At 51.5% G+C, this 19056-nt stretch overlaps 1 protein-coding gene across 2 annotated transcripts; it reads right to left on the bottom strand.

Annotated features, from left to right (window-relative positions):
- Nucleotides 1-7849: 7849 nt before the first annotated feature.
- Nucleotides 7850-18789, bottom strand: WDR45 (WD repeat domain 45). 2 transcript variants are annotated; one of them, XM_035140912.2, is made up of 11 exons: nt 18666-18789; nt 16153-16267; nt 14803-14877; nt 14593-14697; nt 14310-14415; nt 12542-12636; nt 12309-12388; nt 10499-10707; nt 8932-9033; nt 8700-8845; nt 7850-8365 (listed from the first exon to the last, which is right to left on the bottom strand). In XM_035140912.2, the coding sequence occupies exons 2-11, from the start codon at nt 16199-16201 to the stop codon at nt 8256-8258; spliced, it is 1077 nt and encodes a 358-aa protein (XP_034996803.1). In that variant the 5' UTR covers nt 16202-16267; nt 18666-18789; the 3' UTR covers nt 7850-8255. The 2 variants fall into 2 exon arrangements, with proteins under 2 accessions (XP_034996803.1, XP_034996805.1); XM_035140914.2 differs by having other exon boundaries at nt 16153-16270; nt 18666-18766.
- Nucleotides 18790-19056: the final 267 nt, after the last annotated feature.

Raw genomic sequence — 19056 nt, 5'->3', positions numbered from 1 at the left:
ACAGCATGTGCCGCTGAGGTCAGCCCAGCTTCCTCCGATGAAGTGCATAGACTGCAGCTTTACCATGCATATAATGGGATTCCAGTAAAGATCAATCAAACCGGACATCCAGCTCTATCGCCACTCTTTAATTGCCTTCCAGGAATTTTTATATTTTGGGTTCTTCCTCAAAATACAAGATTCCTCTGTTCTGTAATGTTGCGATCCGTATGGGGAAATTTCCCTTTATTTTTCTACATTGTTGATGTTAGTTTGCAACATTCATTTTATTCCCTTTCCCTCCCATGTTTTTTTCAAGTGGCTCCACCTCAGTCTGGGTGTGTAATATATAATTGTTTTTGGCGGAACATCAATTATCTTCGTGTATTAAAATATTTCAAATAGACTGTCAAAATACCACTGGGTGATGCCCCACTGTGGATGCAGACTTCTCCAGGCCCTCTATTTCCCATTCTCCTCAACAGCCTATCAGTCATTCTCACACTTGTTATTGGACAACTCTTCCCATCATCCCAAAGTACCAGACCCAGTGGTCAGGGGTGAAGGGAGTTGTAGTGCAACCAGATGCAAGAGGATAGGTTTGCGGTTCTGTGCATACTTAATTTAGAGTAAGCCCCATTTAACACAGTGGGACTTACTTTGGAGTATGCATGCATAGGATCAGGCTGCACACTTCCAAAAAAACAAAGGAAGTCCACTGAAAATGATCAGCAGAAAATATTTACATTTTCCAAAAATCAGGTATTTGTTTTTGGGTTTTTAAAACTGCTTTGCAAGATCACTTGTAGCCATGGCAAATTATCTGTATGGTAGGTAAAGGTAAAGGACCCCTGGATGGTTGAATCCAGTCAAAGGCGACTATGGGGTGTGGTGCTCATCTCTGCTTTCAGGTCAAGGGAGCCGGCAATTGTCCACAGATAGCTTTCCGGGTCATGTGGCCAGCATGACTAAATCGCTTCTGGCACACGGAACACCATGACAGAAGCCAGAGCAAATGGAAATGCCGTTTACTTTCCCGCTGCAGCGGTACCTATTTATCCACCCTGCACTGGTATACTTTCAAACTGCTAGGTTCGCAGGAACTAGGACAGAGCAACGGGAGCTCACCCCGTTGTGTGGATTTGAACAGCTGGATGCAAAACTGCACCAAAAATAACCAGTAGTGTGTGTGAAGAGCAACATAATGAATGGATCTGCGTCTGGATTGTACCACTTCAGAAGTACAAGAGGAGATCATTGATGCAAACATTTAAGCAAGAACTCCCTGCCCATGCAGTAGCAATTTGTTGATAAGGAATCTAACTAGCCTTCTGCCTATGAATGAGAGAGAATATAAAGCAAGTTCCTCTGAACTTACACTGTTGTATCAGATGCATCGTGGGAGCTTGCTAACTTGCACTTAAAGGTAAAGGTAAAGCGACCCTTGACAGTTAGGTTCAGTTGCGGACGACTCTGGGGTTGTGGCGCTCATCTCGCTTTACTGGCCAAGGGAGCCGGGTCACGTGGCCAGCATGACTAAGCCACTTCTGGTGAACCAGAGCAGTGCATGGAAATGCTGTTTACTTTCCCGCTGGATTGGTACCTGTCACAGTGGCCGGAGTGGACTACTTCAGAGTAACGACGCTACGCAGCTCTGCATTTTATTCTTTTATTGGTGCTGCGTATTTACAGTGCTCAAGTCATTGCTATTTACACGGAGCGATGTTGTCAGTCGGTTTCAGAACCTCCTAATGGCTTTTGGCGCGTCTTTCTCCAACACAAAAGCTTTGGCAGACCCATCCTCTTGCCCCTCCTTTTCCTGCGTAATTCTGGAGTTGGAGGGATGGGTCTTCCCCCCTTGCTTGCCCCTTCCTGTCCCACCTGGGACCCTGGCTCCTCTACCTTGCCTGAGCCTCGGACACGACTTCCTGCTTCCCCACTGGAATCGGAACTCTCCCTGCTTTCCCCTTTGCTCGGGGACGGGCTTGAACTCAGGAGGGGAGGGACTTCGCGATATCCCCTGTCCCTCACATCCACCCCCCTCCCAAGCTCTCCTTCACCCCTCCCCAGGCCCCCCCCATGTGTCGGTGACGACTGGAAGCCTAAGAACTCAGTGCTCTCCGAGCCCGTTGGTGTGAATACCTCCCCCCAGTCCTGCGAGCCCCCCCCTTCCGCCTGGGCGGACGGGAATCCCAAAAAGTCCGTGGCGTCAGAGCTGGTGGGGGTAAAAACGTTCTGCCAATCTGCTCCTTCCTCTGACTGGGTGGATCTCGGTGACACCCATACCTCATCCTCTGGTTCCTCAAACTCCGCTTCCCAGCGCCATGGTGAGCTGCTCTCCCGTGCCTCCTCCTCCTCCCCCTCCCTTTCCATGTGCCAGGGCTTGGGTCTGTGGGGAAAGAGGGCGTGAAATTCTTCCACCAAGAATTCCTCCTGTATCTGAGTGGCTGGGACCCATTCATTCTGGGACGGTGGAGCATCCTCCCATGCCATGAGGTACTCCAGTCCCCCCACCCCCCACCTTGAATCCAGGATGGCCGTGGCCTCATTGAGTTGCTCCCTGCCTTCCCTCTCCCCCCCTCCCTCGGGGGTTTGTTCGCTGTCTCGGAGCCTGCTGCTTTCCCTGTACGGCGACAGCAGCGATCTATGAAACACTGGATGCACCCTCATGTCCTCTGGCAGTGCCAGCCTGTATGCCACCGGGTTTACCTGTTGCGTGACCGTGAAGGGGCCCAGCCTTTTGGGTGCCAGCTTTTTGCACCTCCCTCTGGTGGGAAGGCCCTCCGAGGACAACCACACCTTGTCCCCCACCCTGATGACCTCCCCTTGTCGCCTGTGGCGATCTGCCCCCTTTTTGTACGCTTCCTTGGCCCTCTCCAAGTGTTCTCTGAGCTGCTGGTGCACCGTCTCCAGTTCCTCTGCCCAATCCTCAGCCTGTGGGCCCTCCTCCTCCTCCTCCTCCCTCTCCCTCTCTGGGAAAGATCTGAGGTCGCGCCCGTAATTGGCCTTAAAGGGCGACACCCCTGTGGAGACGTGCACTGCATTGTTGTAGGCAAATTCTGCTAGTGGCAAGCGATCCACCCAGTCCGTTTGCCGCTGGCTGACGTAGCATCTCAGGTACTGCTGCAGAATGGCGTTGACCCTCTCCGCTTGTCCGTTGGTCTGCGGGTGTCTAGCCGTCGACAAGCTGACCTCCACCTGCAGGAGGTTCATGAGCCGCCGCCAGAACCTGGAAACAAATTGGCGGCCACGATCCGAAATAACCCTTAAAGGTAATCCATGCAGTCTGAAAATGTGATCAACAAACAGTTTGGCTGTCTCTTCTGCCGAGACTGCCCTGGCACACGGTATAAAGTGACACATTTTGGACATAAGGTCCACCACCACCAACACTGCAGTCTTACCCCTGGACGAAGGCAGATCTGTGATGAAGTCCATGGACACCACTTCCCACGGCCTGTGTGGTGTGGCTAAGGGCTCCAGCAACCCTGGTGGCGCTGCTCTGACCACCTTCGCCCGCTGGCAGGTGGTACAGCCCCTTACATAGTCTCGAACATCTTCCCGCACCCCTGGCCACCAGAAGTGTCTCATGACTAGGTGAGCGGTTTTGTCCCTTCCAAAATGCCCCGCTGTAGGGTTGTCGTGCATCTGCTTGAGGACCGTACGTCGAAGCTGGGTGGTGGGTAGGTACAGCGCACCCTTGTAGAAAAGCAGCCCTCTGCGTTCTGCAAAGTCTTTTGCCTGCTCCCTCCCCCCTCTCAGTTCTCTGAAGATGCGGTTGGCAAATTCATCCGCTGCCGTCAGTGCTGTGAGTTCTGCCTCGCTCACCACAGCTGCTCCGCAGGACCATGCCGACGGGGGGAAAATGTGCCTTGGGGCTGGTGGCGCCTCCTCCTCCATGTACTCTGGCTTGCGGGAGAGGGCATCCGCCCTGACATTCTGCTCCCCCGGGATGTAGTGGATGGAGAAGTTGAAGTTCGAGAAGAACTCTGCCCACCGTATCTGCCGCTGGTTGAGCACCCTGGCAGTTCTCCAGAACTCCAGGTTCTTGTGGTCTGTGCACACCTGGATGGGGTGCTTCGCGCCCACCAGGAAGTGTCGCCAGTGCTGGAACGCAGCGTAGATCGCAAGAAGTTCCCTATCAAACACTGTGTAGTTGCGTTCAGGCTGTGTCAGCTTCCTGGAGAAGAAGGCACAGGGTCTCCACTCCCTGTTGGCGTCCAGTTGCAACAAAATTGCGCCCACAGCTTTTTCAGAAGCATCTGTCTCAATGCGTAGGGGCGCGTCCTGCACCACATGGAACAGGTTTTGGTCTGAGGCGAACACTCTCTTGAGGCTTTCGAACGCTGCTTGCGCCTCTGGTGTCCACTTGAACTTCTGCTTGCCTCTCAGGCAGTCCGTGATGGGAGCCGTAACGCGAGAGAAGTTCTTGATGAACTTCCTGTAGAAGTTAGCGAAGCCTAGTAGGCGTTGGGCATCTTTGCGCGTCCTGGGGCTGTGCCAGTCCAGGATGGCCTGCACCTTGTCCTTGTCCATCGCCAGCCCCTTGTCTGACAGCTTGTAGCCCAGGAAGTCCACCTCTTTGGTGTGAAACTTGCACTTCTCCAGCTTCACATACAGGTGGTTCTCCTTCAGGCGTTGCAACACCTCTCTGACATCTTTCACATGCTGCACTGGGTCATTCGAGTAGATAAGGATGTCATCTAGGAAGACCAAGCATTTCCTGAAGAGGAGGGACCCCAGGACGTGGTGCATGAAGGCCTGGAAGCATGCTGAGCCCCCTTGCAAACCGAAGGGCATCACCAGATATTCAAAAGAGCCCAGAGGCGTGAACATCGTGGTTTTCCATTCATCTCCTTCCCGGATCCTGATCAAGTTGTACGCCCCCCTTAGGTCCAGCTTGGTGAAAATCTTGCCCCTGCGTGCCGCTGTCAGGAGATCATCCACTCTGGGCATGGGGAAAGCCACGGGCTCTGTCACCGAATTCAGCCGTCTAAAGTCCACCACAAGACGGCGCTGTTGCGAGTCTTTCTTGTCCACCCAGAAGACCGGGCTGCCCCCTGCTGCCTTGCTTTCCCTTATGAACCCCCGCTTGAGGTTCTTGTCGATGAAAGCGCGCAGATCCTCCAGCTCCCGGTCTGACATGGCGTACAGCTTGGCTGGGGGTATCGTCGCCCCTGGCACCAGGTTGATCTGGCAGTCAAAAGGCCTGTGCGGGGGTAGGTGGTCGGACTCCGCTTCGCTGAAGACCTCCTGCAGGTCCCAGTACTGCTTGGGTATTGCCTCACCCCCTTTGATATGCATGGTGGCCACCGTGGCTATCGGAGGCCCCTCCCCTGGTTGGTGCTGCATGCAATGTTCCAGACAAAAGTCTGACCCAAACGTGATGCACCTCTGGTGCCAACTGATGGAGGGGTCGTGGCGCGCCAGCCAGCTCATGCCCAAGACGATGGGGGGGTCTGAGATGGTGGTGACGTTGAACGCCAGTGTCTCTGAGTGCCTTCCCACCGTCATTCTCATGGGGGGGGTTTGATGTGTGATGGCCCCTCCCAGCAGCTCCCTGCCGTCAATGGTTGCTACGTGCAGAGGAAAATCCAACTGCAAAAGCTGGATTTGGTGCTCTTCTGCAAAGCTTCTCGAGAAGAAGTTGGCGGACGCCCCACTGTCAATTAAGGCGAGGACCGTCAGGGGATAGCCATTTGGGAGCGTTAGCGTCACTTCTAGAACCACTCCTGCTCTGGGAGGGGTGGGCTGGCTCTGCACCTCTCTGTGCGGGTGGGCGGGCTGGGGCTGTTGTCTGCTGACTGTGCCTGGCTGCTGCCCCTTGTCTCCTGCAGCCAGGCTTTCCCGTTTCCCTGCTGTGGTGCTGCGTCAGTGGGGGAGGGCACCACCGTTCCCGCCTTTCCTTGCCACTCCCTGCGATGTGGGCAGTCTCTGACGAGATGCTGGGGTGAGTTGCAGAGAAAGCAATTCCCGCCCCTTCCCTCCTTGCGTCTTGGCGCCGCTGGGGTTTGAAAAGCCCGCGCGCGCGCGCTATCAATCTGCATGGGCTCCTGGTCCTGGCTGGCTCCAGGCGTGGCCTGAAAGGGTTGTTGAGGGAGTGGCTTCTCCTGCGACCGTGGGAACCAAGCCCGCTTTGCGCGCGTCGCTTGCTTGTCGTTCCACCGGGATTCCTGCCTCACCCCCACCGCCAGAGCTGCTTTGCTCAGCTGATCCATAGTACTGGGCTTTGGACCTCTCGAGAGTTCATCCTTCACCTCCTCGCTCAAACCCAAGTAAAACGCAGCTTGCATGGGAGGCGAATCCAAAACCCACCCCAGTCTGTGCACCAGCATGGTGAATTTCGCCCAATATGCGCGAACTGTCATATTTCCTTGGCGTAAATTATGCAGTTCCTCCTTAGTCTGGTCCAAATGACTATCGGACGAATACATCGTCCTCAAACCTTCTAGAAATTGTTGGACATTTTTCATGCAAGGATTCTTGGTTGCGATTAATGGTCTTAGCCACTCCCTGGCTGCTCCGGTGAGATGTTCCACAATAAACGCTACTCTGTGCTCATCATCGGGGAACTCATTCTGGTGCAGCTCAAGAGCATACACGATCTCAGTCTCAAAGCCCTGAAACTCCTTCGGGTCTCCATTGAACTTGCTTACAAGGGTCCCTGCTCTCCTTCCTGGCAGCACTTGGACTTGGGGAGCCCCTCCCGCCTTGTTTTTCTCTGCATCCAGCTTGTTTTGGAGGTCTACCGCCACCGCCCTTAAATGCTGCTCTTTTTCCTGGAGCTCTCTCACCTGTTCCGCAAGTTGTAGCCGGTCGTCCTGGACCTTCTTAGTCTCCTCTTTAGCTGCCTTCAATTCTCCCTGCGCCTGCAGCGACAGCTGTTGCAGTTCTAGCTGGGCTTGCTCAGCGATCTGCCGCCACTTCTCCGCCTCGGACACGCTCATCCCGGCAACTCCGAAGTAGCCCAAAAATGATTAGGAGGTTGCTGTCACAGTGGCCGGAGTGGACTACTTCAGAGTAACGACGCTACGCAGCTCTGCATTTTATTCTTTTATTGGTGCTGCGTATTTACAGTGCTCAAGTCATTGCTATTTACACGGAGCGATGTTGTCAGTCGGTTTCAGAACCTCCTAATGGCTTTTGGCGCGTCTTTCTCCAACACAAAAGCTTTGGCAGACCCATCCTCTTGCCCCTCCTTTTCCTGCGTAATTCTGGAGTTGGAGGGATGGGTCTTCCCCCCTTGCTTGCCCCTTCCTGTCCCACCTGGGACCCTGGCTCCTCTACCTTGCCTGAGCCTCGGACACGACTTCCTGCTTCCCCACTGGAATCGGAACTCTCCCTGCTTTCCCCTTTGCTCGGGGACGGGCTTGAACTCAGGAGGGGAGGGACTTCGCGATATCCCCTGTCCCTCACAGTACCTATTTATCTACTTGCACTTTGACGTGCTTTCGAACTGCTAGGTTGGCAGGAGCATGGACCGAGCAACGGGAGCTCACCCCGTCACGGGGATTCGAACCGCTGACCTTCTGATCGGCAAGCCCTAGGCTCTGTGGTTTAACCCACAGTGCCACCTGCGTTGCACTCACTAGAGCCAAAATGCGCAAATCAGAAAGCCATGTGGGGGAAAAAGGGTGTTGAGGGGGCAGGGGGCTGTACCTACTAGCACTGGCTCATGATGTGTGGCCTACCATTTTTCCAACAATACTTCCCCCTCATCCCTGCCATTCCTGCACACAAAGTGATTATTCATTCCCTCCCGACTGATGCAAATGAATGACCCTCTAAGAGCACTATTAGTCCTAGGCTAGGTCTGGATTCGTCAGCCTCTGTCTTCCACCCCTTACAGAATGACAATAAAGCAAATGAGAAGCATTTGCACTTGAACTTTAATGATAGTTCTACCCCTTCTCCACCCTGCCCCCTCCGAAGGTCTGCCAAGAGCTGAGAACCCGCCTCCCCAGCTTCCAAAATCCAGGCTGAGCAGACATCTGAAAAGTGCTCTTTCCAAACACTCCACCCCAGAGAGCCTTCTCACTGGTCTCACATGGGATGGGTAGCCAAGCAAAGGGAGCATAGGAACAGGATACCCGAGGCGACAGCATCGAGAGGAGAGTTCTCTGAGGATCTATCCCACCCCATCATAAAAGTCCAGTGGGATTCCCACCAGAACCTTGTCTTGCCCAACCTGGGTCCTTAACATGCCCCAAAGCAAACGCTCCCCCAGTTGCCCAGCATGCTTCTTCCGCCTGCACATGGCCGGGGCTCAGCTGGGCTCAAAAGTCATCATCGTCGCATATATCCAGGTAGACGTCAAAGGCCTCACGGTTGCAATTGCCATCCGGGGTAAAGACATATTTGTGGAAAGTGCCATCGACGCAGATAGCTGTAGGAGGAGAAACAGAACTGAGACACTCTGGACATGGCAGGAACGATTAATCCAAAGAGAGCTTACGAGGAAGGAAGTTCACAATGGGGCCTCCCTCCTATGTCTGTGGCCGAGCTGCGGGAGTGTGGGAAGAGATTATAACAATAAACTCCAGAACGGGCAATTTGTTGCTGTTCAGTGGCAGCCAAACCACCACACGAGGCAGGCTGTGTTCTCCTGTCTAACGTTAGGGCTGGCCATGGGGCACAGCTGCAGCTGTTCTGCAGCGAGCTGTCAAGCAGCCGACACAGGGCAACAGAGTCACCCACAGCCACCTGTCCGTGCCACTCACCAATGACCGAGTTGACGTTCTTGGAGGTATTCCTGCCAAAGGCGCAGATGCAGGCAGACTCCGCTGGCACCGTGAAGCTGGCCAGACTCCACTGAGAATCCACGTACTGGCCTATCATGGGCCCGACCTTTCCCACACGGGCCAACCTGCAAGAGGGGGGGGGGGGAGGAAGAGGGTCAGAACAGTACAGGCGGCAAGGCTTTCCCCTCGAGCCCATCGACCGACTACCTACGCTGAGCGCCGATTTAGGCGGGTATCCTTCAGGGCAAAGATGTGGACGGTCCCTTTGTCACTGGAGGCACAGAGAAATGAGGAGTCGTGGCTGAAGTTAATGCTGTGGAGGGAAGAGAAGGCCAAGGGGGTTAAAAATCTCTTCCCCACCACTGCATCCGCACAATGACAAATTCCCTGCAAAAAGAGCAGGAGAGGTAAAAGTAGAGTCACCACTGCAGAGCGTCTCTCCCAAAGTCCCACAAAACTATCTGCCCAATGCTCCTCGATGTCACTGGACTGCCATGCCCACCTGACCACTGACCATGCTGCCGGGGGCTGAGAGGCTTCCAACAACAACACCTAGGAGGGCCCAGGGCCGTCTCAAGCCGGTCGGGCGCCCTGGCGCTGTGGCGTGGAGATTGTTCCGGTGCCCCCGCTTCGCCGTGCAGCGCCCTCCTGCCGGCCCGGCACCCTGGTGCCCCCGAGACTACCCCTAGAGCCGGGCCTGGGAGGGCCCTATCCCTGAAAATAACTGTACAGTGGTGCCTCGCTAGACGAATTTAATTCGTTCCACGGGTCTTTTCTTATAACGAAAAATTTGTCTAGCGAATCCCATAGGAATGCATTGAATTTTTTTAATATTTTTTTGCCCATAGGAATGCATTAATTGAATTTCAATGCATTCCTATGGGAAACCGCGATTCGCTAGACGAATTTTTCGTAAAATGAATTCGTCTAGCGAGGCAACCTCCGCTAGAAAAAACCTTTCGTTAAGCGGAAATTTCGTTGTTAAGCATTCGTTAAGCGAGGCACCACTGTAGCTGTTTCGCTTCCAAAATAGCTTTCTGCTCATCTTTGATCGTGAACCACCTGGGACAGTGATCTGCAAGCTGTAATCAGAGGACCAACAGAAGCATACAGTTCTGCTTTCCGGCAGCTCATGAGATCACACCAACACAGGCCTTGCTAGGGTAGCACACATGCTTGGCATCAAGGGCTGCCCCAAGTGAAGTGACTACAGCATTGCTCAACGGCTGAGCACCTCTAAGCGTGTATCTTAGGAGTACTCTGTGGCTGAGGACCCAGTCCATTATTAGAGGTTACCGGCCATAACTGCTTCCCAAAGTGTCTAGCAGAGTTTCCCTGGCAGCAGACAACAAGAACTGTAGCCACACTCAATAATTACTTTATGTAAGCATTTGGTTATACAAGCATTTTCAGTTACTACTATCTACAAACTATTTACACTCCTTCTTCCTCTCTCTGGCACGGTAGACTTTCAGCCTCGTAATAAACAGTCCTGATACCGAAAACTCATAGTATCAGCAGCACACTTCACCATATATCCAAACTAGCTGTAAGCATGCGTACTAACAGCGTATGTGTGCTTTCCTCGTACCTCACCTTGCAAACTCAACTTCTTCCTTTTAACTGCATCTCCAGCTAACGACAATTAAGCTTGGAGTGCCACTCCCACACGTTGAAGAAACTTCTGGAACGCTTTCTTAAAGTTTCCAGGAAGTATTAATCTATTTCGTGAAGAATGTCTTCCTAGCATGCATGGCTGGGAGTGTGTCATTTCTCACCAGTACAAGGTAGCTGGATCTGTTCCCCTCCTGAGCTCCACCAGCTTCTCCTTGGTCTGGGTGTCAAAGAGGCGGATGAGGGTCCCTTTCTTAGAGGCAGAGGCCACCACAGTCCCCTGCTGGTTGAGAGAGATGCAGGCAATCTCGCTCTGGTGGGCGTTGATCGTGAACGGGGCAGAGGAGGTCCCAGGCTTGGTGCTGGAAAGATCCTAAGTTGGGGACAAAACAGTTTTTGGTCAAAAGAAGCAGCAGCATGATCCAATAGGCAGCCTTGCTTGCTCCAAGTCACGTGACTGAGCAGCCGGAAGGTGGGATTCTAAATGAACTAGTGATTCACATACTAGCACTTGACTGGGAATATCAAGTTTCAGCACAGCCACAGACATGGGAGGCTGGTCCAGACAGAACATCCCCCCCACCCCCCCCGAAAAACACCCTAGTGACTGATCATGTGGCACATCATGCTTGCATTCTCCCTTCCCCGCTTGACCTCAGGATGTTTGTGTGCACTGGGCAAAACTCACCTGGCAATAAGTCACCTTATTACTGCAAGGAAAACCCCAAGTATAGGGGCACTGCTTGGAGGAATTTCAGAAGCCTGGGGTGGTAGCAATGCTGAGATTTGACCAGGCAAGATTTTCTGTTACCAGGGAGGGAGGCAATCAGTGCCCTGCGTAGACCTTTACTCATCCCCGTAAAACAAAACTGAATACAATGGAAGCCACTGTGCAACTTCTTGCTAGCGCAGTAAGGTAAGGGGGAACAGTAGGAGAGTAGGTGGCATTGTGGTCTAAACCACTGAGCCTCTTGGCCTTGCTGATCGTAAGGTCGGCGGTTCGAATCCCAGTGATGGAGTGAGCTCCCACTGCTCTGTCCCAGCTTCTACCAACTTAGCAGTTTGAAAGCACATCAGTGCAAGTAGATAAATAGGTACTGCTGCGGTGGGGAGGTAAACAGCTTTTGTGTGTGCTCTGGTTTCTGTCACAGTATTCCATTGCACCAGAAGTGGTTTAGACATGCTGGCCACATGACCCGGAAAGCTGTCTGCAGACAAACGCCGGCTCCCTCAGCCTGAAAGCAAGATGAGCACTGCACCCCATATGCAAACTGTTTTAACTTGACGCGCGCACACACACAGCTTTTCATGATGCAGGACACAGAATTCTGAAATGTTTCAATACTAGGGATGTGTAACCATGTTCACACCCTGCCTGTGACTGCTTGATAACCCATCTGTGAATATGGTTGCTAAACCAAGCAAAATAAACAATCTATCAATAAAAAAAACTAGAATCTGCAAATGAGCAAAAACATCCAGTAACTGAGCCAGGAAACTGCAGTTCCACCTGCCAGCTTATCATCCTACAACCAACCACCAGCATGGCAGCCAGATCCAACCACATGTCTCTGTAGTGGCAAGGAACTTCAATGTGCTCTTCCTCTCCTGATCTCTCCAACCCCCTTGCAAGCCCTCAAAACCAGCGCCAGAGGGTTAGGGCCCCCCCAGAGTAGATTTTGGGGTACATGCAGGGCAATGCACCAGCAGAACCACACTAGCACAGCTTTGGATACAATCCTTGATGAGGAATGATAATGCCCTTGACCTTTCCTGTACTACATGGGAATGGGATAAACCGCCTTTGGTTCTGGGTGAGCCAGGTTGTCTTTTTTGCGATTAGAAAGATCCTTGTTACTGCTCAACAAAGGCAGTTCCAAATAGTTAAATGACAGTGATAATAAGCTAGCCCTGACTAAGGATGGGTTTGTTGATGGCTTTCCTGTGTCTCCCTGCCCTGCCCTCTCCACTTACCACTAGCTGCAAACTGCCACATTTATGCCCAGGGAAAACCAGGAGCTGCTTCTCCAAGCTGGGGCAGAGATCACAGAGTCCTGAAGTAGAAGAGAAAAGCAAACAGACAACAATCAGAGCTGGGCTCGATTCTCGGACATGAATAGGACTGCGATGGGGTCTGCTGACCTAAGAAGGGGCTGTTCAGGTGAAGGTAGCAGAAGAGAGAGACAGAGACTGTATGGGACTCATACCTTTGGGGTTTTCCCGAGTGTCAAACTCAAAGAGCTTGGTGGGGTTATCTGGGAAGGAGTAGACATAGATTCGATTCCGCAACACAATGATGATCCTGGGAGTGGGAAGAGCAAAATAAAAGTACAGTACAGAACTAAATGGATTGTAATTGAAACTCACTCTTGCTCTCTCTGCACGTGTACATCTATACATGCATGTATATCTGAGAAATGTTCTGCAAAGGATGTAGCTGACTTTGAAGAATGTTGCATTAATGGCAGAGCTGCTCCATTGGCTATAGAGCACATTTTTGGAAAAGGAAAACTTCAGTTCTTTATCACCTTGGAGGATTCAGATGGGAACTGTCAGGGGATTGTTGCAGCTACTCTCGAGTAAAGACGCTCCAGTCTGATCGGTCTTTTAAGGTTTTATTGTGCATATTATTTACAGTGCAGAGATAGCAGAAAACATGACCTCCTAGTCACTCGCAGAATCCGGCAATGGCGTCCGTTGGTTTCGGGGCCAGCATAATAACCTGGGCACCCTGAAACGCCGCCCCTTCGCCCTGCGTTTGGGCGAACGCCTTCTTCCCCTGGCTGGCTGGGGCAGTGCGTCTCCCTGAGCCATCCCTCCTCCACTTGTTGGTCAGAGTGGTGCAGGGGCTCTGATGCCGGTTTCTCTGCTTCGGGGCCAGCATAATAGCTTGGGGACCCCAAAACGCCGCCCCTAAACCTGCATTTGGGGGCGCGCCTCAATTCGGGTGCCGGAAGCGGCTGCGCTCCCTCTTCCACCTGTTGGCTTGGGCAGTGCAGGGGCTCTGATACATCGCTGAGCCCTCCTTCCTCCACTAGATGGCTGGGGCGGTGCAAGGGCTCGGATGCCTCACCGAGCCCTCCCTCCATTCCACTCCATTCCTCATCCCCCCCCCCGCCTGACCCGCTGCTACCGCTGTTGCTGGGCGAAGTGCTGGTCAGGATGACCGGGGGGGGGGGGGAGGCTCCCTGTACGGTGTCCCCCTGACAAGAACCAATGATCCAAGCTTACATTCTGGCAGCTTTTAAAAAAAATCTAAATGCCTCTCTCCCTTCCTCAAATTTAGCACATGCAGGATAAAATGTGCTTCTGTTCCTAACACAGGCAGAAAAAGGAAAAAAATACACAAACGTATAAAGTTCCCAAGACCTGATGATATGAGGCACAGATAGTGCATGGCTGTACAGACGCCATCCTCTCATTGCCACATTTACAGCACTAAAAAATCCTGTACACATTGATGTGTTTATTCTACTGTAGTCCTGTTTTTTTTATTGCAAGACTTATGTTGGATCCTTCTATTTTTTTTGCTGATGCTTTTGTTTTATTGTCATTGTCATCAAAGCTGTTAAATCAGGCATCCCCAAACTGCGGCCCTCTAGATGTTTTGGCCTACAACTCCCATGATCCCTGGCTAACAGGACCAGTGGTCGGGGAAGATGGGAATTGTAGTCCAAAACATCTGGAGGGCCAAAATTTGGGGATGCCTGTGTTAAATCGTTACGTCCACTCACTTCAAACAACAGTCAATCTGTACACAATCAGTTGTGTTGTGTTGATATGGACAGCTGGGTTTTAAGCACATTCCTGGGTGCAAAATCTGGATTTGGAAACGCCATACGCAAAAGTACTAGAAATGAAGGTAGTGTGCCTTCATTTACATCCCATTTTTTCCTCTGCTGTGAACATGTCTCCATATACCCCATCCTACTTCAGCTCTAAAACCTGGTGAAACAGGGTGGTTCTTGCACATACTTGTCATGCCTCATGCGCACAGCCAGGGCTGGCTTGGTGAAGGTGAATTCTAGCACCAGCTTCTCCTTGCCCTCCTTTCCTTCACGGGCATCATCCCAGATCAAGACTATAAAGGAAACATTGGGGGTGTGAGAAAAGAAAATCATAGAAAACCAACAAGCAGATAACTTCCCCCGTCTTTGGAGGTTATAAGTATTCAGTGATGGAAATGAAGCAAATATATATCTCCATAGATTTCTATGTTCTGACGGCCTCCCTCCCTTCTTTCCCTTAAGATACATACCTGAGATCTCAGAGAATTTGGGGTTGCCACCTCCACCGACAATAGCAAGGAGATTGGATCGGTGTAACATTTCAACCAATCCCACGCTGCCCACCTGTTCATGATCTGGCAGAAGGAAAGAGAGAGAGAGAGGTATTTTTAGGACACACACCTGCATGTAGAAGAAACAGATACCCCACAATTCCATTTTCAGGCCCCTCCATTTCTTACCAAGGTGCCCTTTCTCCATGAGAGGCTCCACATTATAGATCCGAACCCCAGTCTCCATAGCACAGCAGAAGCAGCCTACAGTGGAAGAAGGAATGGATCGATAATGCCTGGCTATTTTGTATGTATATTTTTGTATAGATGGCATTTAACCCCAGTGAAATTATCTAGAATGTATAGAATGAGCAATAGAATGTGCTGGAAATGTAATTAGAAGGAAGGGGATTTTTATCATATGTGGTGGAAATGCGAAAAAGTTAAAGAATTTTGGGAAATGATATATAATGAACTGAAAAAGATTTTCAAGTACACTTTCCCCAAAAAACCAGAAGCATTTTTGTTAGGAATTATAGGACAAGAGATTACAAAGGAGGACAATATACTATTTTTGTATGCGACAACTGCGGCTAGGACATTGTTAGCCCCAAAATGGAAAACTCAGGACTTACCGACAATTGAAGAGTGGCAGACAAAAATGATAGACTATGCAGAACTAGCGAGACTGACTAGCAGGATTCGGAACCAGGGGGAAGCAAGGTTCCAAAGAGACTGGAGTAAATTTGTGGACTATATGGAAAAGAACTGTAGAAGTTTAAAGACACTTGCAGGACTGAAATAAATCCTACGAATTGACATTAAATGGGAGGTATAAAGGAACTGCAAGATAAGAATTGAATAGAAAACCAAATGAGGGGAGGGAGGGAAGTCAAGCTCGGCGGAGCATTGAGAACGAGAGATTTGGAGAGAATTGTTAAAAAAGATTGATGTACTGTATGTGTGGTATTGTTTTTTAATGTTTGTTGGTTTTGTTTAATGTCTTTTAATGTGTTTTAATTGGAAAATCTAATAAATTGATTTTAAATATATATATTTTGTATGTATATTTTTATTGCCACAAACCACTTTTAGGGTTTTTTAATATTTATTTTGCAGGTGCTGGAGGGAAGAGCAGCATATAAAATAAACGAAAGGAAATAAAAACACGCTGAAAATGTAGCACTTGAAGGTGTAGTCTGAGTCAAGATGAAGCCCTGCAGTCAATTTGCCTTAAAACAAATCAAGCTATAAAACAAGCCTCCAAGCAGCAACAAAGGGCTTTTCTTTCACCCATAAATAAACACTGCATACTCTCCAATCACTTGGGATTGTAGGAAGAGCTCTGAGGTAGGCTTGAGCCCCAGCACCTCCCAATTTAGAAGTTAACCACAATGGAAAGCATTAGTCAGAGGCTAATGTCTCCTCAGGGCCCAAGATCCTTCAGTTCTCCGAAAAGAAAGGTTCAGTTTTGGGGGAGCTCATGACTCCTAGTAAAAGTGCAGTGGAGGATCCAAGCTGGAGATCCAGATCACTTACTCTGATCTTGGTTGAAGCGGAGGCTGTTGACCCCACGTTGCTGTGCCATGATGAGCCTGTGTGGGGCACACCCCTCAAGAGGGTCAGGAACACAGGGGGTGCCTGCTCCCGCACACTGCTTCCCAATATGACGGTTGCCATTCCAGGGAGAGGAGGAAGTCAGAAACAGAAATCAACACAGAGGAGCAACGCCAAGGACACAAAAAGCAGCTCCTGTTACATTTGTTATTCTCATTGTTTCCCTGCTCCTCCAGCTTACAAATCTTGTCATCAAGATGTCAAAAAATAAACAACTATCTGACGTTTAGATTAGAAGACATCTGAAGGCAGCCCTGTTTAGGGAAGTTTTTAATGACTGATGTTTTAATGCAGGCATCCCAAACTTTGGCCCTCCAGATGTTTTGGACTACAATTCCCATCATCCCTGACCACTGGTCCTTTTAGCTGGGGATCATGGGAGTTGTAGGCCAAAACATCTGGAGGGCTGCAGTTTGGGGGTGCCTGTTTTAATGTATTTTTAATCCTGTTCAGATTCTTTCTACCGCCCATAACAACCCCCATGACACCCTCCCTTGGCCCCAGATCCCCAGTACTGCCTCTCACCGCCTCCAGCAAACCAGCTCTGAAATGGGATCCTTCCTGGATTCTTCCACTTTCCCCAAGTCTTATTCTACCATAACCTGCACGTGGCTTCCTCCAATCCATTTTCCCACTTGGGAGGTATACATTCTCTGTAAATGCCCCTGCAACTGAGGTCCAGGAGAGGGCCTTCGCGATGGTGGCTGCTCCCAGAGTTTGGAATACCCTCCGACTTTGGAACAGCAGGGCTGGTGCCATGCAGTTTTTATTGTAATTATCTGTAAGTTTTCCCATTAGCTCTGCTGCAAAAGGCCAGCTTCTTCAGGCCTCTTCTCCCCTCAACCGTCATGTGGGGGCAGCCAATTCATCAAGCTGCCTCAGAGGGAGAGGGAGAGAGATGGGAAGCAGGGTTCGCTGCATCCACTTCGCTGGAGCCCGGCTCCATCAGGCACCTCCTGCCTCTGAACTATGTCAGCCGCTCAATAGAGGAAGGACAGTCTAGAAATTGGTGCCTGAGTTTTGCGTTTTCTATTTTCCTCTTCCCTACTTGTCCCTTTTCCCTTGTGTGTGGCATTTTTATTTCTTGATTAGAATGTAAGCCTGTGGGTAGTCTTGCTTTGATTTCATGGGAGCTGTTTTGGCTGATGAGCCAAGGAACAAACGCTCTAAATAAATAAATGAATATGCATTTAAAATGTTATATCTAGACAAATATATATTTAATTGTCTTTAATGATGCCCCCCCCAACCAATGTTTTGAGCTGTTCTTATTTTATCTGTAAGCCGCCTTGAGTCCCTGTCAGGGAAAAAGGTGGGGTGTGCATATATAAAAGTATATAAGGATATATACACATACACACACACACGTGTATATATATAATTGGTAGTAGTAGTAGTAATAATAGGGACCCAGGTGGCGCTGTGGTTAAACCACTGAGCCTAGGGCAGGGGTCCCCAGACTTACCGGCGTTTGGGCCGGTTCCCACCGCGCCGATCGCACGGCGGGCCGGAGGGCGGGGGAGCGTGCGCCTGTGCGGGCCGGCGGGCGGGGGAGTGCGCGCCCGTGCGCATGCGCACGGGCGCTTACTGGCGCGGCGGCGCGCTTCCAGGGTGGGAAAAGCGCTGAAAATCCGTTGTGCGCATGCGCGTGGGCCTCTCCCGACCCGGAAGTGCACCAGAAATGACATCTTCCGGGTTGGGAGAGGCCCATACGCATGCGCACAAAGGATTTTCGGCGCTTTTTTCCCAACCCGGAAGAGCGCTGCCGAGCTGCGCACCGTAAGAGCGGGCGGCAGCGGCGGGCAGCGGGGGTCGTCGCGGGCCGGATTGGCAGGCTAATTGGGCCGCATCCGGCCCCCGGGCCGTAGTCTGGGGACCCCTGGCCTAGGGCTTGCTGATCAGAAGGTCGGCAGTTCGAATCCCTGTGACGGGGTGAGCTCCCGTTGCTTGGTCCCAGCTCCTGCCAACCTAGCAGTTCGAAAGCACGTCAAAATGCAAGTAGATAAATACCGGTAGGAACCGCTACAGCGGGAAGGTAAACGGCGTTTCCATGTGCTGCTCTGGTTTGCCAGAAGCGGCTTTGTCATGCTGGCCACATGACCTGGAAGCTATACACCGGCTCCCTCGGCCAATAATGCGAGATGAGCGCGCAACCCCAGAGTCGGTCACGACTGGACCTAATGGTCAGGGGTCCCTTTACCTTTACCTAGTAGTAATAATAAAGTGCCTTCTCTTCCCGCTACCCGCCCCGGCGTGTCGACCTTACGGGGCACAGCCGGCCCCCCCCCCCAACCTCTTTTCCTGCCTCCCCAACTCCTATCACGCAAACCACTGGGGTTTCAGTTCGGATCCAGGCACGTCCCTTCGATCTCTTCCTGCCCCCAAAGGTGCCAGGAGTGCCCTGCCCTCCTTCCCCCCGGGCGCCCCCTCCTCACCTGAGGCGCCCCTTCTTCCCCTGCCTTGTTTACACGCTCCCCGCGCAGTCAACACCAGCCGCCTGTCCAAGATAGCTTTGCCCAGGCCACCGAGAGGAGGCGCAGAGCGGCTCCGTATCACGTGACACAGAAGGGAAGCTGAAGCTTCAGCAGCCATATTGGAAACTGGAAGAAAGGCCGCGGGGAGGGTGGGGGCCATATCGCCATAGGCGGCCATTTTTGAAAGTGGAAGGAAGGCGAGCGGGGAGACTTCGGAGCGGCCATTTTTAAAACTGGCAACTCCGAGCCCTTCGGCGTTGCTGGCCGGTTTTAACCTCTAGTTTGAAGCTTAAGAGGCAAGAGAGGAGATGCATAACCTCCCCTTCAACACTGCTGCTCTGGCAGCGGTTTC

The sequence above is a fragment of the Zootoca vivipara genome, chromosome 16 (genome assembly GCF_963506605.1).
Source record: "Zootoca vivipara chromosome 16, rZooViv1.1, whole genome shotgun sequence".
Classification (NCBI taxonomy): domain Eukaryota; kingdom Metazoa; phylum Chordata; class Lepidosauria; order Squamata; family Lacertidae; genus Zootoca; species Zootoca vivipara.
The sequence above is the reverse complement of the archived record's forward strand: the minus strand, read 5'-3'. Positions and strand labels throughout refer to the sequence as shown.

Coding starts and splice junctions, on each gene's coding strand:
- WDR45 (XM_035140912.2), bottom strand. CDS start 16,201: ATGGCACAGCAACGTGGGGTCAACAGCCTCCGCTTCAACCAAGATCAG. Junction 14,698..14,802: donor CATGGAGAAAGGGCACCTTG/GTAAGAAATGGA, acceptor TCCTTCTGCCAG/ATCATGAACAGGTGGGCAGC. Junction 12,389..12,541: donor CACTCGGGAAAACCCCAAAG/GTATGAGTCCCA, acceptor CTTCTACTTCAG/GACTCTGTGATCTCTGCCCC.